Source organism: Natrix helvetica (genome assembly GCF_964273705.1).
Source record: "Natrix helvetica genome assembly, chromosome: 3".
NCBI lineage: Eukaryota > Metazoa > Chordata > Lepidosauria > Squamata > Natricidae > Natrix > Natrix helvetica.
In genome coordinates, this window is record NC_138549.1 from 106,188,042 (window position 1) to 106,207,372 (window position 19,331).

The 19,331-nt window shown below is 38.9% G+C and overlaps 1 protein-coding gene across 1 annotated transcript in view; it reads right to left on the bottom strand.

Moving 5' to 3' along the window:
• HOOK1 (hook microtubule tethering protein 1) overlaps positions 1-19,331 on the bottom strand; it is a 46,013-nt gene that overhangs the window by 11,694 nt on the left and 14,988 nt on the right. Inside the window, exons 4-14 of the mRNA XM_081946895.1 lie at positions 14,983-15,033; positions 14,154-14,286; positions 13,218-13,285; positions 12,795-12,857; positions 10,378-10,461; positions 6,803-6,969; positions 4,902-5,042; positions 2,643-2,844; positions 1,632-1,742; positions 1,060-1,147; positions 916-976 (exon numbers count right to left, since the gene is read on the bottom strand). Of these exons, the coding sequence (XP_081803021.1) occupies positions 916-976; positions 1,060-1,147; positions 1,632-1,742; positions 2,643-2,844; positions 4,902-5,042; positions 6,803-6,969; positions 10,378-10,461; positions 12,795-12,857; positions 13,218-13,285; positions 14,154-14,286; positions 14,983-15,033 (1,169 nt within the window). The remainder of the gene's footprint in view (positions 1-915; positions 977-1,059; positions 1,148-1,631; positions 1,743-2,642; positions 2,845-4,901; positions 5,043-6,802; positions 6,970-10,377; positions 10,462-12,794; positions 12,858-13,217; positions 13,286-14,153; positions 14,287-14,982; positions 15,034-19,331) is intronic.

Genomic DNA, 19,331 nt, shown 5'->3' on the forward strand with positions numbered 1-19,331 from the left:
GTGAAGAAAGTCTATGTCTTAGAGCCGTGTTTGAATATCTGGTTTGTTTTTCTTATATGTGAGTTATCTGGGCCCTCAGCCAAAGGGTTTGTTATCTTGCAAATAAACAGTGGCAAACAGCCAAGCCTGTGTTCTGGCTTGTTCACAGGCGTGGAGAGAGGGGGGTCAGAACAGATTATAGACTTCTTCCTCAAAAGCAGCCTCCAACCCTGTGATGGCGAACCTATGGCACACGTGCCAGAGGTGGCATGCAGTGCACTGTTTGTGGGCACGCGAGCCGTTGCCCCAGCTCAGCTCCACCACGCATGTGCACATACCTCTCACCGGGCAGCTGGTCTTCAGGTTTTGTCATGCATGCTTGGGGGGGCACACGTGTGGGGGGGGGCAACTGCATCGGGGTCACAGGCGTATTGCATTTTGAGGGTTCGGGCGTATGCATGCCTGCACTGGGCACTCGGTCTGGAAAAGTTTAGCCATCACTGCTCTAACCCCATTGGCTGAAACAGCTATGGTAAGGAAATGGACTCAGGCTTTATTCTTCCAGAAAATAATAAATCCCCAGTATCAACTTATTCCTTTGCTGATACATATATGATCCTCTGGATGGGATCTTACCAGCAAACAAAACTTTGTATATCTATTATATATAGCTATATAATGAAATATGTAAAAATCCAGTTTCATTTGTAACCAGAGATACAGGATTATGTTTATCGCTGTATTTATTATATTGATTCTTTTTAATTGAGAGTATAGATTTTTTCTAAATTGATTCAAATTAGAAATCCCCCAATTCCAATATTTAGGGTTTTATCTTTATAAGAATATGGGATTTCTATATTGTCTAATATTGTATATTACATACATCACATTACAAATAAGATTCACAATTTTACATGTGTTTACCTCTCTTACCTAAATTCCACAGGCAGAATTTCAGCAGCAAGATTTTCATGGCTTTTCATAGTAGATGCACCTGATAATATAAAACAAAATCATAAGGCTAATTTCCATGGAGCCTAAGCAAAAATGATCCTAAATATATATTTTTTGGAGTACCTGTTTGGTTCATATGATCCTGCTGCATTTGTGAATACCTGAGCTCTTCATTAGTCTCTTTCAATGCATCACGCTGAATTATCAATCTCTGAAAATAAAAAAGTGATTTGTTAATGGTAGATGCATATCAAAATAGGTGTGTTAATATTGTATGAGAGCTTTAATTGCTTCTCCACCTGAAAATGACATCCCAGAACAGCTGTTAATAACAGAACATGATTCTGTTATAGAACATAGAACATTATTCTCAAAAAGAATAAACCAGTTTTCATAGTGGGCGGTAACATCTATGATGGCCTAAAACAGGCCTGTCAATCTGGTGGCTCACGGGTTGATTATGGCCCGCAGAGGTCCCGCCCACCCCGGCTCCACAAAGGCAAAAAACTTCCCGTTCCAACCTGCAATGCGATAGAGTTTGCTACCCCCGGCCTAAAACAACTTATCATTTACATTGCAGTTTTTCCAAGACTCAACATTCTAAGTAACCCACTCCTTCTGCACCATCCACATAGATATCTTGACTACCCAATATTTTGAAAACTGTATTTCCATCACATTAGTAGAAACCTCACCTCTTTCTCTTTAATTAATGTTTCGTGCTTCTCTTCTAATTGTTTCATTTCAAAAGCTAGTGCATCTGCTCTTTTGGATTCTTCAGAGAGCTTGTTATGAACTTCCTGGATCTGGTTTAAAAAGAAAACCAATTAATGTTTCAGAACTTGGTAATCTGAAATGAATTCTTCTGTATTGGATTTCACTATCTTTATGAGAACCGGTGATCTTTTCACCATTAGCTGGAAATCCATTTTTCCCCAGTTAAATGGAATATATTTGCTACAAGTAGTCTTTGGCTTACAACAGTTCATTTAGTGACTATTCAATGTTACTAGGGCACTGAGAAGAGTGACTTATGACCATTTTTCACACTTGCAACCATTGGTCACATGATCAAAATTTGGATGCTTGACAACTGGTTCATATTGATGACCGTTTGTTTACCTTCTGACAGGCAAAGTCCATGGGGAAGCCAGATTCACTTAATAACCAAGTGATAATTTAACAATGGCAGTGATTCACTGTAACAACTGTGGCAAGAAAGGCTGTAAAATTCACTTAACAAATATCCCTGTTTAGCAACAGAAAATTTGGGCTCAAAAACTGTGATCGTAAGTCAAAGACTACCTGTACTTCATTGTTCTCCTGAAGCATTTCATTTTAGCATACATCATTTAATGCTTAGAAATCCAGGTCATCAGATTCAATTAATAGAACATAGGTCTTGTAGAATTATGGCATCGTTTTTCATTATTCTATTCTTAATCCAACTAACTGCACAGTTGAAGACATGCCAGTGTTACTGATAATGCTAAATCTACCAGTAAGGCTATCTTACTCATTTCAAACAAAATATATAAGTGAAGTGCTGTTGAGATAAACAATAAAAATGTTTGCAAGGACAACTTAAGGAGGAAGTCACTTTTCATTCTCAGCTTTTTTAGACCTAAAAGTGAAGACTTTATTCGACTGAAATAGTACTAAGGAAACATAGAAATTCAAACAAGATGAAAGGAAACATTTCTTACCTGCCTTTTGTAAGTTTCCAATTGTGAACGGGCTGCATTTGCTTTCTTTAATTCTTCTTCTAGGCTAACTGTGTTATGCATATACATCATATTTGTTTCCTGAAGTATTTTCACCTGTCTCCGAAAGTCATTTAAGTCTTCCAACTTTTTGCGATACACCTCAACCGTCGACTCCAGTTTATTTGTTTTATCAGCAACAGTCCTATAATAATAACATATTCAGTTATTTCAAAAGCATGCTTGAGCCATTACCAGACAATAAAATGCAAATACTTACTTAAGAGAAAAGTAAGATCTTATTTATTAAATATTTTCTCTCAGGTTCAAATTGCCGGCGTGATAAACTAAACAGAAAATAGGACTTTTCAGTTCTACATAATTTAAACTGGAACTTCAACTGCAGTCATGAATGACTTCCTACTTTTACTAGGCAATCCATGGTACTTCATGGTAGGCTTTCCCTTTGAATCAAAGGTCTTCAATCATGGTCAGTTTGAAGGAGAAAAGCCTAAAATAGTCACAGGTTCCACAGAGAGGTCTCATACATTTCAAGAGGCTATCATTAGTGAATATAGAAATACTATGAAAGCTAAAATGCTGCAACACCCAACTGAAATTAGAAGGTTTGTTTAGCAGAGTTTAAATATTCCTTCAATACTTAATTCAAAATTAATATCTTAGCTAGAGATTGAATGATGACCTTGGTGTATTATTTTATACAACATATGCTACCAGTTATAAGACATGCAAAGAAAAGTAATTTGCAATTTCCATATTCAATATTTGCTACTCTAGAACAATTTTAAGGATTACATGTAAGAACCTACAAGAGAACAAAGTACACCGAGAATATAAAATAAAAACTTTTAAGTGTTGGAAGCACAAGGCTTATTTTACTTGCTGTATTGTTTAGGAAAAAGAACCAACTACCTAGTAAAAAATTGAATAGGGAGGAAACGAACAAAAACGAAGACAGTCAGAATTTAACAGTTTACTGCCAAATTTCAGTGGCAGAATCTTGGGTGTTCTGAATGTTGCAAAAAAGGAAGGAAATCTTAATTTATTGCATGTCATAATGAAAGCTCTTCCATACTTCACTTAAGTTGATGCGTCCCAAACATGTTAGTCTGCCTCCCTTAGAATTCACATCCACTATGCCCCTACTAACCATTAATCCTGAGATGAGAGTATCTGGAAGGCTTTGAGATGGGCAATACAGTGAGTCTCCAATTTTGCGAATGTCAGTACTATAAAACACACTATACCCCCTTTCTCCTGTAATTTATGCCATTTCCGTAATGACCTCATTGCACCAATGATATAAATTTAAGCAAATGGCAATAGCATTTGCAAATAATCCTCTCAATTAAACTATTAAAAACAAGTTTGGCTGCAAAGGGAAACAATATACAATGTATTACTTTGGTCTAGTGGTTAAGGCAACAGGCCAAAAGCCAGGAGACTATGAGTTCTAGTCCTGCATTAGGCATGAAAAGTGGCTGAGTGACTTGGGCCAGACACTCTCTCTCAGGAAAGACAGGAAATAAAAATAACAACTGATGACCTCCTTTTACCGGTCCACAATAAAAAGCTCCCTCACTTATTGCATCACGGTATGGCATGCTGGTTTGACAGCCGTGGATAGAAAAACATTACAGAGGGTGGTGAGCACAGCAGAAAATATCATGGGCTGTCCAGATTCCACTAGATGAGATCACTAGGGCTTATTGCCTTAGAAGAGTGAGGAAAATCCTCAGGGACACTCGCACCCTGGACAGCACTTCTTTGCCCTCCTGCCATCATGAAGGACATATAGAAGCATAGCCAGCCACACAAACAGGCTGAAGAACAGTTTATCCGTTGGCTGTCAGACTCCTCTATGCGAAATAACATAACTACGCAGTAGGATGGACTTGTAGGGGAGGCACAACGTGTAACATGTTCGTACTGGTACAAGGACTGGGTATCTGTTAATATGATTTATTGGGTTAGAGATTTTCTGTCTTCACTGTGAGTTGTATTGTGTTGGGGATATGTGCACTGAGGGAGCTCAATCAATCTCATTGTACATATGGTGTGCACTGACAAATAAATAATTAGAATGAATGAATGAATGAATGAATGAATGAATGAATGAATGAATGTGGGAGAAGGGCAGCAGCTGAAAGAGTTTGGTATATTCTTTGGGAACTCCAAGATGATAGAATACTGCATATTAAAGAGATAAGTGACATAGGGGACTGGATTTATTCAGTATACCTAAGAACATCAATTTCATCCTTCAGAGCCCGGGACTCTTCTGCCAGAGACGTCAGTTCATCATTTCGATGTTGCAGCTCAATCAGTTGTTTTTCAAGCTCTTCACAATGAACATGGTAATCATCTTTTGTAGTTTCAAGCCTTTGCAAAAACAAAATTAATAGAAAGGGATTTACTATCAACTTCCTTAGTATGAAACATGGTGGTATCATTCATAAAAGTAAGTATATGGAAAAGTTTTAGCACAGAAATTTGTATAATTTCTCTTATGCAGGCATATGGGGGGCAAATGAAATGTAATCTTAAAATTGTAGCTTCTATGTCAGTTTTTAACGTCATATTGTTACCGATAAAGAGAAAGACCGTAAATTGCATTATTAAAAATTAAACATCTATTCTAGAGCAATGAATTACAACCCTTATAAAAAATAAAGCAAACTCAGAATTGGCCCCATAATACAAATTTAGGATATGTAACTACTCAGTAATGACACATTACTCCCACGCTCTGTGGAACACTCTCCACCTCCCTAAGATCTGGAAGGCACCATCCTTCTAGTTTTCCAAAAGTTCTTTAAAAGCTGGATTTTCCTCCAGGCATTGAGACATGTTAAGGCTGGAGTCCAAAGATTGTATTCTTGTTTTAAAATAAATCTGGGGTTGTGTTTTAGGGAACCCAAAATTGCAAAGTGGGGGTGTTGAGTGTGTGTGTGTGTGGGGGGGGTATATTGGTTTTATTATTTGTTATGTTCTTGTCACTGCTTCTGTAAGTTGCCCAAAGTTATGGCAAATAAGATAGGTGATCAGGTAAATTTCTAAAATAAAATTGAAGGTTATAGATCTTAATCATATAGTAATGCAAAATTATGTACATAGTATCATTAAGATAGAATGAGGTAAGCAAAGGACCAAAATAAAAGATTACAATAATAAAAAGCAGTATATTACACGTGTATTATACTACAGTAGGGGAAAAAAGATGAAATGAAATGAATGTAACATCTCATCAATGAGATCTAGTACTGGTAAAAGAGCAAATAATTAATAAACTAGTTTGGGAATGACTTGAGAAAAGCCTCAATGCTTAACCTAATGCTTGAGAATAAAATAGAAAAAGCTTTCTAAGGGACTAAAACTGCAAACTTGGGGCTTTTGTACCAGAGGAGAGGAAATTGACCCCTGGTTGATTTCTGACAGTTACTCAAGGTTGCTGATTAAATAAATGAACAACTAAAAACGTTAGGTTGCTACAGATATGGGTTATGACATTACGGGGTTATACTGCCCTTTTTCTGTAATAAGTCCATTATATAAGATTTGTCTTGGCACTCTCTGAGGGTAGAACCTTGTACTCCATCCCTTGCATAGATCAATAAATGCAGCTCAAGCAGATCGTATGGACTCTACTCAACTGGGAGATGGTATGAGTTAAAAGAATGCTCACATAATAGCCAGTACAAACAATCCCAATGTTTTACACATGTTCATAGCATCATTCCAACACATGGGATGGACTATATTAGTTTTGTAATGATCTTTCTAGAAACTGCACCTATAGAATATGTGCAATCACTTAAGAAAACAATATGAATCCCTCTGGGATACAGATAGCTGGGCAAGGCCTCGTCAGGAAATAGTCATAAATGGACAGGATAATATAAGAGAAGGCTGGCCTCTGACAACTCGAGGCCTAATAGACCTTTTGCTAGTGCTGCAAAAGCTACAATAGAAATCTCAGAAATATGTAACATGGTCAGAATAAAAAAATGGGCAACGTACAAAGGCTATACTGTAGATTTTTGCATCAAGCAGCACTTCAGAAATATTTTCTATTTTGTTTCAGTAATCAATTCAAGATACAACCGTGATAGATAAAATAGCTCGGCTACATTAATTCATACCTGAAATTTTCTTCTTGTAACTGTTCTATTTGTAACTGTGCGTGAAAATACTTTTTGGCAACTGCTGTGTTTGTATCATCAAATGAACCATCTAACTGATCCAATCGGTCATTCATCATCTCATTTTCAGACATTAAACTGCATTTTTCTTCTTGAAGGGCAGCCACCTAAAGATTAAAAATCCACTTCAGAATTATAAAGTCACAAAGATCATTGACATTCAAATATTGGCACAAGGGATTTTATCTCAGAGAAAGAAGTAATTAACTTCCAGTCAAATTATCTGCTTCCTAAATTAAAGTGTACATACATACACACAGATTAGCAGATAAGCACAAAAATGATTGCATTAATGTACAATATACAACTAAATAACATCATGTCCAATTCTTGTTATTTCAGTCTATGTATTTTTCTTGCACTTCTCTCTGTGTAAATCCACATATAGAGCCATCAGCTGCACATCCATCCTCTATCTACAGCCCTTCCGTTCTAAATTAGCAACATCTTAGGACTTATATAATCAAGGTTAACAGTAACAAAGCAGAATCAATATGGAAACGTCCTCCAGATTATTATATGCAGTGGTGAATAAGGAAAAAACTTCAAAACAGTCTTAAATGATATAAGAGCTGAGCCAAGTAGACTCTGGAATGATCCAGCAAAACATCTTTCCTTCATCTGACATAAGAACACAAGAACTGCCTTGTGGAATCAAAATCAGATCAAAATCCACCCAGATAAAATTTCCATATTTCTGAAAGCAGAAAAGGGATTAAAAGGGGAAGCATAATTAGAATGTAGAAAAATATTGGTCAGTTTATAAACAGAAGATACAAAAGCAGAGTACTGAGAAATAATAATATTTAGTAGTGAATAGTTGTGTAAAAAGCAATTCCAAGAGCCAAAACAAGTAGCATTAAGTAAAATTTAGACAGCATCACATCTATAGATCAATGGATTTTTATCCATTTAAAAAGATTCATGCATTTTGCAAATATTCCTGAAAATATCACAAGCTAGAAAGCAAGAGCATAACAATACTGTAAGTATATTAACAATCAAAGAAGGATTCTCATATTAACAAAACAGCCCTTAAGTATCTTTTGTGGTGAAAGCCACCATGTTAATTGTAATACAGCAAAAACATCACAGAATATTACATGTTAGTTCACTGATACTTAAAATGCAAAGTACTCTTTGGGTTATGTCTTCCTGAAATAAATATAAACCTACCTTTCTTAAATTCTTGTAAAATATCATGGGACACAGAGACCTTACAAATGAATTTATTAACAATTAGATTAAGCAAGAAGTATGTATATTTTGACTTTCAAATAAATACTCATATTCAGTATTGCACAGTGGCATTAAATTATAATGTGTTATATTTGTCAAATGATATTTCAGATTTCCTAAGCTGTAAAAATGAACTGCAAACTGGTTTCCCCCCCCCCCTTGGACAAGCGGCAAGAAACAATTTTGCTCTCAGCCCCCGGGGAAGGAGGAGGGGGGAGAGCCAACGAATGAAGCCTCACTTAGGCTGAGATGATTTTCTTTTCAATTTAATTTTACATATTACACTGATTTGAGGACTTTTGGAACTTTCTAAAACTTTGTTACGCCTCTGTGCCCAAAACTGGCAGGGCAAGATGGCACACTTCCGTTGTCTTTATGAACTCTGAAACCTGACTCCACCTTTAAAATTCAGGCTTCCGGTCTTTGTCTCCGTGTCTCCCAGAGGAACCTCTTGTGGATTGGTATTTTTTTAACCTTCTAGGGGAAATTTTCTATCTATTGCCAGACTTATTGGAGAGATTCTCTTCTGCCTGGTTATTCTGCTCCCGGATTCACCTGGCTACCCTTCTTTTCTAATTGCTTACTTCATATTTGGACTGAACTTTTAACGTTATAAAGGATGGCATCTAAAAGACCCCCTCCTGGAAAACCTGGCTTTGCCACTTCTGCTCCAACATCCGCAACATCCAGTCCAGCCACACAGTCAAAGATAACAGAACTGATGCAACATAAGACTACAGAGATGGACTTTCAACAAATGCTTCAACAAATTCTACAGGGCCAGGAGGAAATCAAGAAACAGTTAAGGGAAATGAAAGATGAAATTAAAGAAAATCAAGCCCAAATATATAAGAACTCACAAAGACTGAATCTTGTGGAAGGGGGGGTGGAGGAGGTGAGGGGGGGGGTGGAAGCCGTGCAGAAAGGGAACAAAGATCTTGACATCCAACAGATGAAATTAGAATTTGAGAGAATGTCCTATTATCTTAGATTTCAAAATGTTATAGAAGAAGATGGGGAAAATATAAGGGACATCATGACAAACATTCTGGCTGACTATACACACAAAGAAAAACAACAGATGGGGTGGGATATGGATCTGGTTTATAGAGTGAACTCAGTTTATGCTAGAACACACAATTTACCCAGGGAGGTTCACATTAAATTCCTTAGAAAAACCACAAGAGATGAAATTCTGGGTGTACAAAGGGGGCAAGCATTGACATATCATGATATGGAGATAACCATTCTGAAGCAGATCCCTAAGAAGATTAGAGAAAAAAGAAAAAATTATTCGCAATTAGCGAATAAATTATACCAGAAAGGGGTGTGGTTTAGATGGTTGATGCCTGAAGGTATGCTGATATTCTGGGAGGAGACAAGAATCAGAATTAATTCACCCATAGAGGCGCAGGCCTTTATGGAAAAAAATAAAACACTCCTAGAGAAACCACCAGACACTACAACGGACACGCAGGACACGGGAGGGGCCAGAGCTCTGCCAGTGGAGGGAGATGGGGCAATAGCAAGAAGACTCAGATCACAGAAATAAATATGAAAATCATATTATTATAAATTGACCGAAAGTGAAAATGGAATTATATTTGGATTTTATATTGTAATGTTTAATTTGATTGAATTTAATAATAGAACTAATATGCTGATTATAATCAATTATATACTAATGCATTATATATAAATGTACGCTATGGGTATGGAGGGAGGGGGGCCTCACACACTTTGCAACTGCCAAAATTTGTATACCTGTCCATTTACCCTTTTCCCTATAAATTTTGAAAAACCAATAAAATTTTATTACGAAAAAAAAAAAAAAATGAACTGCAATCAATTTTAGGTCTGAATACAGATTCAGAATCATTATATTAATTTATACTAATAACTGTTGTCAGGGACAAGTATTTATAGCTTACAATAGATTTATATCTTAAATATTTTTCAAAGTATTCTAAACATTAAATATTAAACCTATAGATGAAAAAACTACAAAATATTATTTCTTAAATCTGCAATAAAATACATTCAAAATAACAGTGAAAGACTGTGGACATTAATTTTATAGAAAAAGTGCCTAAGTATTAAAAATAACAACAGGATGAATATCATAACTAATATAAACTATAGGAAAACAAAGCATCACAGAGTTTAATCATGGCACAGCAGAAGATGTTTTTAAGACAATCTAATATTTGCATTTAAGGTAAATATTAATCGATTATATTTTCTTGAATGAAATGTACTTGAAAAAATGTGGTTACCTGCAAATCTAGTTCCTGACATCTTCGCTTCAATTCTTCTTTTTCTGCTATGACTTCATTAAGTTCTTCCACTGCTCTTTTCAGCTTTAAAAATGTTGAGATGATCATTTTGAAACATTTAGAAAAACAAATTTCTAAAGTAAATGTGAAATTTACTTATCGGTATTCGTGGTGGGGGGAAGAATGTTGATTAAATAGAAGGCAAGTTGGTAATGATCATACCTTCTAGTCAGTGATGGCTAACCTTTTTTGGCTCAGGTGCTGAAAGTGCGTGCCCAAACCCATAATTCAATCCCCCACATGCAACCCCCACGCATGCGCGTGTGACCCCCACGCTGCCCCGCATCCCCACACATGTGCGCACAACCCTCCCACCCCGTTTTGGGTCTAGCAAGCATCAGTGAAGCCTCCAGAGACCAGAAACGGCCCGTAGGTAGGCCCAGTGGGCCCGTTTTCCACCCTCCCCAGGCTTCAGAGGCTTTCCTGAAGCCTGGGGGGAGTGAAAACGGCCTCCCTCAGCCCCCCGGAGGCCCTCCAAAAGCCAGAAACGACTCATTTCTGAACTTCTGGTAAGCCCATTTTTCACCCTACCCAAGCTTCAGAGGCTTTCCTGAAGCCTGGGGAGGGCATAGATGGCCTCTCCCGGCCCTCCAGGGGCCTTTTGAAGCCCCAAAATCAGCTGGCTGGCATGTACATGTGTGCTGCAACTGACCTAGGGCAATGGCTCGCGTGCCCTCAGAGATGGTTCTGGTGCCACCTATGGCACACATGCCATAGGTTTGCCATCACAGTTCTAGATAATCAAACCGGTCTCTGTCATACTTTCTTGGTCCTTGGAACCTCTTTCTTATGATCTTTTTGTTCTTCGAAATAATCAAAATATTACTATCTCTCCAAAATGTACTCTGTTATTAACACCAGCAAAACCTATTTTGGTTTTTAAATGCTTTTCTTTTTCTCCCTATTTTTATCTTTAAGGAAGATAGGACAGCACTCTAGATTAATAGTTAAACAAAGAAGTAAAATAATGTTTATATAAGAATGCAAGTAGTTTATAAAATATATAAACCACTTTTTTATATAATACATCTAAATTCCGTCAAATACTTATCCTACAGAGCTACTGTGTTTCCCCGAAATTACGACATGTCCTGATAATAAGACCATGTCATATGTTTCCTGTGGGCAAAAATATACGCCCTCCCCCAATAATAAGCCCCCTAGACAACTCCCCCCTCCAGCCAGGCAGAGCGCCACTCACCAACCTAGCAATATCCTGAAGGTGCAAAGCTGCAGGAGCTGGGGGGAGGGGGGCAAAGGCGCTCACATTGCTTGATGCCTTTGGGATACCGCTAGGTTGGTGGGTGGCACTGTGCCCAGCTGGAGCGGGGGGGTCTTCCGGCTCGGCAGCGGATCTCTGGAGTTTGGAAGCCGGTTAAGCTCGGAGCGTGGCAGCGGCGGCAGTGGGGCTGCGGTGGTGGTGGTGGTGGCAGCGGGGCCACGGCAGCGGCAGCAGAGCGGCGGCAGCGGGGCAGCTGCGGGGCCGTGGCCCAGCGCTGCAGAGAGAGTTGGGCATGGTGAGGCAGGGAGGCACACGAGCTGGAGGCAGAACAAGTGCTCGCGCAACCTCTCTTTCCAGCCGGGCAGAACGCCATGCGGCTTAGTGCCTTTGGGATATTACTGGGTCGGTGAGTGGTGCTCTGCCCGGCTGGAAAGTGGCGTTGCCAGGCAGCTGCTCATGAGTGTGGTCATCTCATGACGGCTTTGTTGTGCTGCTGCGACAGCGCAACACAGCCGTTTGCCCGAGGCTCTTTGCTCTTCGGGCGCCCGCTCACAAGAGAGCAGCCACCTCGCAACCCCAAACCAATACTCCCCCCCAATAATAAGGCCCAAGGAAAATTTGGGGGGGGGGTGTCAAAAGAAAATAAAACCCTGTCTTATTTTCGGGGAAACACAGTACTAAATATATTTCTAAAGCTGGGTTGCTGCAAGATGGAGGTTTAGGATTCCCAGCCTCTCTTTCCACCTCACTGCCCTTTCTTTCCTTGTTCTTCCTCCTCTCTGAAATATAAGCTGGGACGAGGCATTGTCATACTGAGATTTGCAGTCACCGCAGTCTCCTATGAAGATATTAACTTAAAATCAATTTATTCCCTTAACAAATACAGTTGCTCTTATTTTTCTTCCTCTCTCTCTCACTGCTGAGCAATCAACATAATGTATTGTGATAGATTGAAAAAAACTAGGTGATCTGTATTACAAAACAGAATGTTTCTTCCAGTACTCAAGTCCTATGAGGTTCTGTAGCAACCCAGAAATGAAACAGTAGATACAGTGATAAATTCATTAACTAAGCTTTCATCAGAAATTACAGGAAAAGATTACTAAAAATTGAAAAGATAGCGTTATCAAGTTACCTGTTGCTCCACATCACCAGATATATCACTTGAAACAAAGCCCAAAATCTCTTTGCTCATTAACTGCAACAATAAAAAATTAAGGCAAAAATGCATAATTATCCCTGGTCTAAAACAGGTTCATAATAATGAGATTATAGTATTAAAAGATTAGCTGATATTATTTTCTTTAAAATATATGAAATAATCCAGATTCAATACACATTTCACTTTTTTTTCATACATGGCTTTTCCCTGCCAACTTGATTATACATAACATTACATAATTTAAACTAACATGATATGTACATATGAAAGACTAGAAACTAAATATTTGAGTAAGAATACTAGTTGCCTTATCTCTACTGCAACACTAGGTAGCTCCAGCTCCCTTTTTGAAAAAGGAATCAATTCCAATTTTTCTGTTAACTCTTTTTTTCTTACCTCTTGGATAGCAGCCATGACGACGTGCTGAACAGACTCCTCTAGTGTCATTATGACTTGTATATGTTCTACAAAGCAAGAGTTGTTTTTAAATGAGATATTCCACACAACAAATAAAGACCCAGGACATGTTACACATAAATGGAGAGCCTTGTCTTCAGTTCATTTCTGAAGTCCTCTCTGTAGTCGAATCTTAGCTAACTTGCCTTCTGCAGTTCTGCATTACTGCAATCGACTGAAGATCTTAAGCAACATACTTTGCATTGCAGCCAACAATATCCATCTGCTGATGGACAGTATCTGCCAATTGGATAGAATTCTGCTTCCTGATAGGAGAGGGGAGCGCATAAACCAGAAACACACTGCTGTCAAGTTATACTAAACCATACATTGGTATGGCCATGCTAATACAGCCAAGGTTAGCTGTGCTTTTGTTTCTAAACGGGCTTAGTTAATTTTCAAAAGGAATTCACTTTCCAAGAATAGATGAAGGATTGCAGTGGGTGTGACTGGACAACATGACTGTAATCATAAATGTGCAGGCACATCATCTCCCCAAATACTTCAAGTGCAAGCTACCAATCACTTAAATATAGTACTAATGCTTTTCTTGTTGGACTAAACCAGAAGGGGTTCGTTTTGTTTTCCTTGCCTGACTTTCTCTTGCTTGGGCAAAGATTAGGTGACAATGCATCTTAAAAATATTAACCAGAATTTCTACATTAACAATGTTATTTCTTTTGCTTCATGCATTGCATGCTTTCCAAAAACATGCTTGAGTTCACCTTTCAAGCCTAAATATCTAAATATTTAGAAAGTGTAAATACTACAATTTTTTTTTTTTACTTTGCTTCACCCAGAAATGAAAGAGTTAATATTTCGGTTTTGCTGACATAAAAGACAAATTGAGCTGTTTATTCAGAGGAGAACATTTACCTTGCTTCTTTTCACAGTTGACTGCACAGCCTAAAATGAGCTGCAGTAATCTGCCAAGCTCTACTGGATTAGAATGTTCAGAGATTTGGTTTAAATCAGGAAGAAGATCTTCTGAGATTTGCTGAGTCAAAAACTGTAGAATTAAAAAAAGAAGAAGCCCAAGAGTTATAATGAAATGTAGGGGTTTGTTGTTGTTGAAATTTATATCCCAGCTTTCCTCCTCTGAGGATTTATATCACATGCAGTTATTTTTCCCCCCTTTTACAGTGATTACCCTGTCAGGACAGGTTGACTCAAGAGATTGTGCCTTGCCCAAAGTCACCCACGGAGACTCAGTATCTGATAGACTGAGACTCCTTGGTCCTATTTCAACTCTTTACTCAATACACCTCCCTGAAGAAACAAACTGAGTTAGAATACTTTGGAACCTTAGTTTTTAGGATTTCTTTTTTATATCAGAGGGCATTTCTTCATTTATGTTATACCTCACACGAATGTTACATTTACTGAAATTCGCCAGTAATCAGTACTGCACTTTAAAAAAAAACACTGAATACTGATCATTATAGCATAGCACCTAAAGTTGGAACAGATGGGAAAACAAAAATACTTTCTGAAATATTTTCCTTTTCAAATAAATACATTTGCTTAAAGTGTTCACGGAATAAAATACTAGCAATAGAACATCAAAGTTAAGGTCATCCACATAGATTTTACATGCATACTAGACATGAAAATAATAGATTAAAATATTCTGTGAACTGAGATTTATAACTAAAATTATAAAGAAGAAATTGCATATTTTACAAATTGTTATGGTTTTTCATACCTCATGATAATAATCCATAATTCCTTGAAGAACTTTCTTCAAATTGCTAGCCTAAAATATTTAAAATGACAATTGAGTGAAAATATACTATTTTCATATATTTGAAAGTTATAATTAACATTCTGAAATGCAGTCTTTACTCAACAAATTTACCTCTTACAAATATAATCACATTAGTTGCACATACCATACCAAATGCAATATACTACTTAAAATATCATCATTCTAACAAAATTCACTTCTGCCAAAAGAAAACTTACAGGTGAAACTCAAAAAATTAGAATATCGTGCAAAAGTTCATTTATTTCAGTAATGCAACTTAAAAGGTGAAACTAATATATGAGATAAGACTCATTACATGCAAAGCAAGGTAGTTCAAGCCGTGATTTGTCATAATTGTGATGATTATGGTGTACAACTCATGAAAACCCCAAATCCACCATCTCAGAAAATTAGAATATTACATAAAACAAGGATTGTACATAGAACAATATTGGACCTCTGAAAAGTATAAGCATGCATATGTACTCAGTACTTGGTTTGGGCCCCTTTTGCAGCAATTACTGCCTCAATGCAGTGTGACATGGAAACTGTCAGCCTGTGGCACTGCTGAGGTGTTATGGAAGACAAGGATGCTTCAGCTCTTCTGCATTGTTCGGTCACATGTCTCTCATCTTTCTCTTGGCAATGCCCCATAGATTCTCTATGGGGTTCAGGTCAGGCAAGTTTACTGGCCAATCAAGCACAGTAATCCCACAGTCATTGAACCAGGTTCAAAAGCACCAAAAACTGGTTCAATGACCGTGGGATTACTGTGCTTGATTGGCCTCTTCATTCTTCCTCCATACTCTGGGTCCTTGGTTTCCAAATGAGATGCAAAAATTGCTTTCATCAGAAAAAGGACTTTGGACCACTGAGCAACAGGACTTTGGACCACTGTGCTTCATTAAGACCAGGGTCAACGCAGCCGTCTACCAGGAAATTTTGGAGCACTTCATGCTTCCTTTCGCAGACGAGCTTTATGGGAATGCTGACTTCATTTTCCAGCTGCCCACACTGCCAAAAGCACCAAAGCCTGGTTCAATGACCGTGGGTTTATTTTGCTTGATTGGCCAGCAAACTCGTCTGATCTGAACCCCATAGAGAATCTATGGGGCATTGCCAAGAGAAAGATGAGAGACATGAGACCGAACAATGCAGAAGAGCTGAAGGAAGCTATTGAAGCATCCTGGTCTTCCATAATACCTCAGCAGTTCCACAGGCTGATAGCTTCCATGCCACGCCGCATTGAGGCAGTAATTGTTGAAAAAGGAGGCCAAACCAAGTACTGAGTACATATGCATGATTATACTTTTCAGGGGTCCAATATTGTTCTATGTACAATCCTTGTTTTATTGATTGCATGTAATATTCTAATTTTCTGAAATGGTGGATTTGGGGTTTTCATGAGCTGTATGCCATAATCATCACAATTATGACAAATCACAGCTTGAACTATCTTGCTTTGCATGTAATGAGTCTTATCTCATATATTAGTTTCCCCTTTTAAGATGCAGTACTGAAATAAATGAACTTTTGCACAATATTCTAATTTTTCGAGTTTCACCTGTAGGTTTACAAATGTGATAAATCCAAGCAGAGGGAATAAAACCAAAGTAAAAACCTAAATGTAACACAATGCTTTCATAGAGGAAGCAGATGCTTAGCCCTAAAAAAATTATCTGCTTTAGAATGGAAAACCTTATTTGATTTATTAGGGAAAATATTGAATTGTTTTCTATTTTGTTAAAACTTTCAAATTAAACATTCTATGATCTATGGTGTCTTTTCCCCATCTCTTTATTTCTCCTTCAAACTTGTCTTTCACGAGATGTGTAGGAGGTAAAACTGTGATGGAAAAATAATTTTAGGAAAAGCCATCCAAGTCACCCTTCAAATAAAATGCTTGCCCAATGTTAATTAGTTGTTGGTCCCCTGAATGGGTTGAATTCATTGATATATTGCAGTCAGGGTTCAAGGAAACCTTTGCTATATTTTGTAAAAGGATTTTATATGCTGTTTATAATTGGTGTTTACTATAAACAGTCCATTTATACTAAACAATGTAAATTTATGTACCCAAATGTGAACATAAAACAGAATTCAATTTTAAAAACGAAGCAAAATAGCTATGAATGCACTAGCCCAGTGCTTCTCAATTATTTTCTGTCATGCCCCCCCTAGGAAGAAGAAAACATTTCGCGCCCCCCGCGTGACTGTAAATAGTATCATTTGTCTATAAAATTGTTATAAGTACACCTCTGCATAACACTGTATCCTTATTAACGTATAAGAGAATAAAAAAAGAAAAATGTGGATCAATTTACAACAAAGAATAGCTTTATTAACTGTAGCAGAAAAGATTTAAAGGAGCACAGCTAGAACATATATATACATATATTTATATATAGAGTATCACAGAAGTGAGTACACCCCTTAACATTTTGTAAATATTTAAGTATACTTAAATATTTACAAAATGTTAAGGGGTGTACTCACTTCTGTGATAACACTGAAGAAATGACACTTGTATGTGCATGTATACATGTTACGGTGAAAGTCCGAAATCTGGTGAATGTCGAAATTCACCGGTGAATGTCGACATTCACCAATCTCGCTTGGTGAATGTCCGAAATATTTGCTAAATGCCCTTATTTCTGACTTACACCGGTGAATGTCGACATTCACCAAGTACGTTTTCCCCTCTCTTTGGGGAGAAGGAGAGCCAGAGGATCGCCTCTCTTTGGGGAGGAGGAGAGCCAGAGGATCGCCTCTCTTTGGGGAGGAAAGTACGTTTTCCCCTCTCTTTGGGGAGGAGGAGAGCCAGAGGATCGCCTCTCTTTGGGGAGGAAAGTACGTTTCCCCCTCTCTTTGGGGAGGAGGAGAGCCAGAGGATCGCCTCTCTTTGGGGAGGAAAGTACGTTTCCCCCTCTCTTTGGGGAGGAGGAGAGCCAGAGGATCGCCTCTCTTTGGGGAGGAAAGTACGTTTCCCCCTCTCTTTGGGGAGGAGGAGAGCCAGAGGATCGCCTCTCTTTGGGGAGGAAAGTACGTTTCCCCCTCTCTTTGGGGAGGAGGAGAGCCAGAGGATCGCCTCTCTTTGGGGAGGAGGAGAGCCAGAGGATCGCCTCTCTTTGGGGAGGAAAGTACGTTTTGCCTCTCTTTGGGGCATCCTTTGAGGCGATCCTCTGGCTCTCCTCCTCCCCAAAGAGAGGGGGAAACGTACTTTCCTCCCCAAAGAGAGGCGATCCTCTGGCTCTCCTCCTCCCCAAAGAGAGGGGGAAACGTACTTTCCTCCCCAAAGAGAGGCGATCCTCTGGCTCTCCTCCTCCCCAAAGAGAGGGGGAAACGTACTTGGTGAATGTCGACATTCACTGGTGTAAGTCAGAAATAAGGGCATTTAGCAAATATTTCGGACATTCACCAAGCGAGATTGGTGAATGTCGACATTCACCGGTGAATGTCGACATTCACCAATTTCGGTCTTTCACCGTAACATACACACACAAACACACACATATATTTCCTGCATGCAGTGATTTCTAGAAACAACACCTGCTCGTCTCAATGGGAAAGACCCATGCATCCCAGATGCGAAGACAGTCCAAGTGGTCTCTCCCTCTGTCTCTCTCTCTCCCTCGTCTCTCTCCCTCTCTCTCTCTCTCTGCCTTTCTCTTTCTGTCTCTCCTTCTATTTCTGTCTGTCTTTCTGTCTCCCTCTCTCTTTCTCTCTCTCTGTCTTTCTCTGTCTCTCTCTCACTCTCTCTGTCTCTTTCTGTCTCTCTCTCTTTGTCTCCTCTCTCTCTGTCTCTTTCTGTCTCTCTGTGTCTCACTCTCTCTTTCTGCCTCTCTCTTCTCTCTCTCTGTCTTTCTCTGTCTCTCTCTGTCTTTCTCGGCCTCTCTCTCCTCTCTCTCTCTTTCTGTCCCTCTTTCTCCTTCTGTCTCTCTCTGTCTCTCTCTGTGTGTGTGTGTCTCTCTCTGTCTATCTCTTTCTGTCTCACTTCTCCCTCCCTCCCTCTCACTAGCTCTCTCTTTCTCTATCATCTTCTGAAGGTGGGGGGGTTTGAAAAGGGGCCCATTTTTGTGCCTCCTGGGGCATCTGTGTACCCCATTTTTCACCTCCCCCACCCCCAGAAGCATTCTACTGGCAACAAATGGGCAAAAATGGCCCATTTTTTGGCCAAAACCTTCCCCTCACGGCCAGTTGCAGGGCGTGGATCCCGCTCGGAGAAGGCGGAGCGGCAGCTCCTCCCTCAGCCAGGAGCCAGCGGGGGCTGGTCGGACAGGCAACCTTGGCGGGAAACTCCAGTCCGC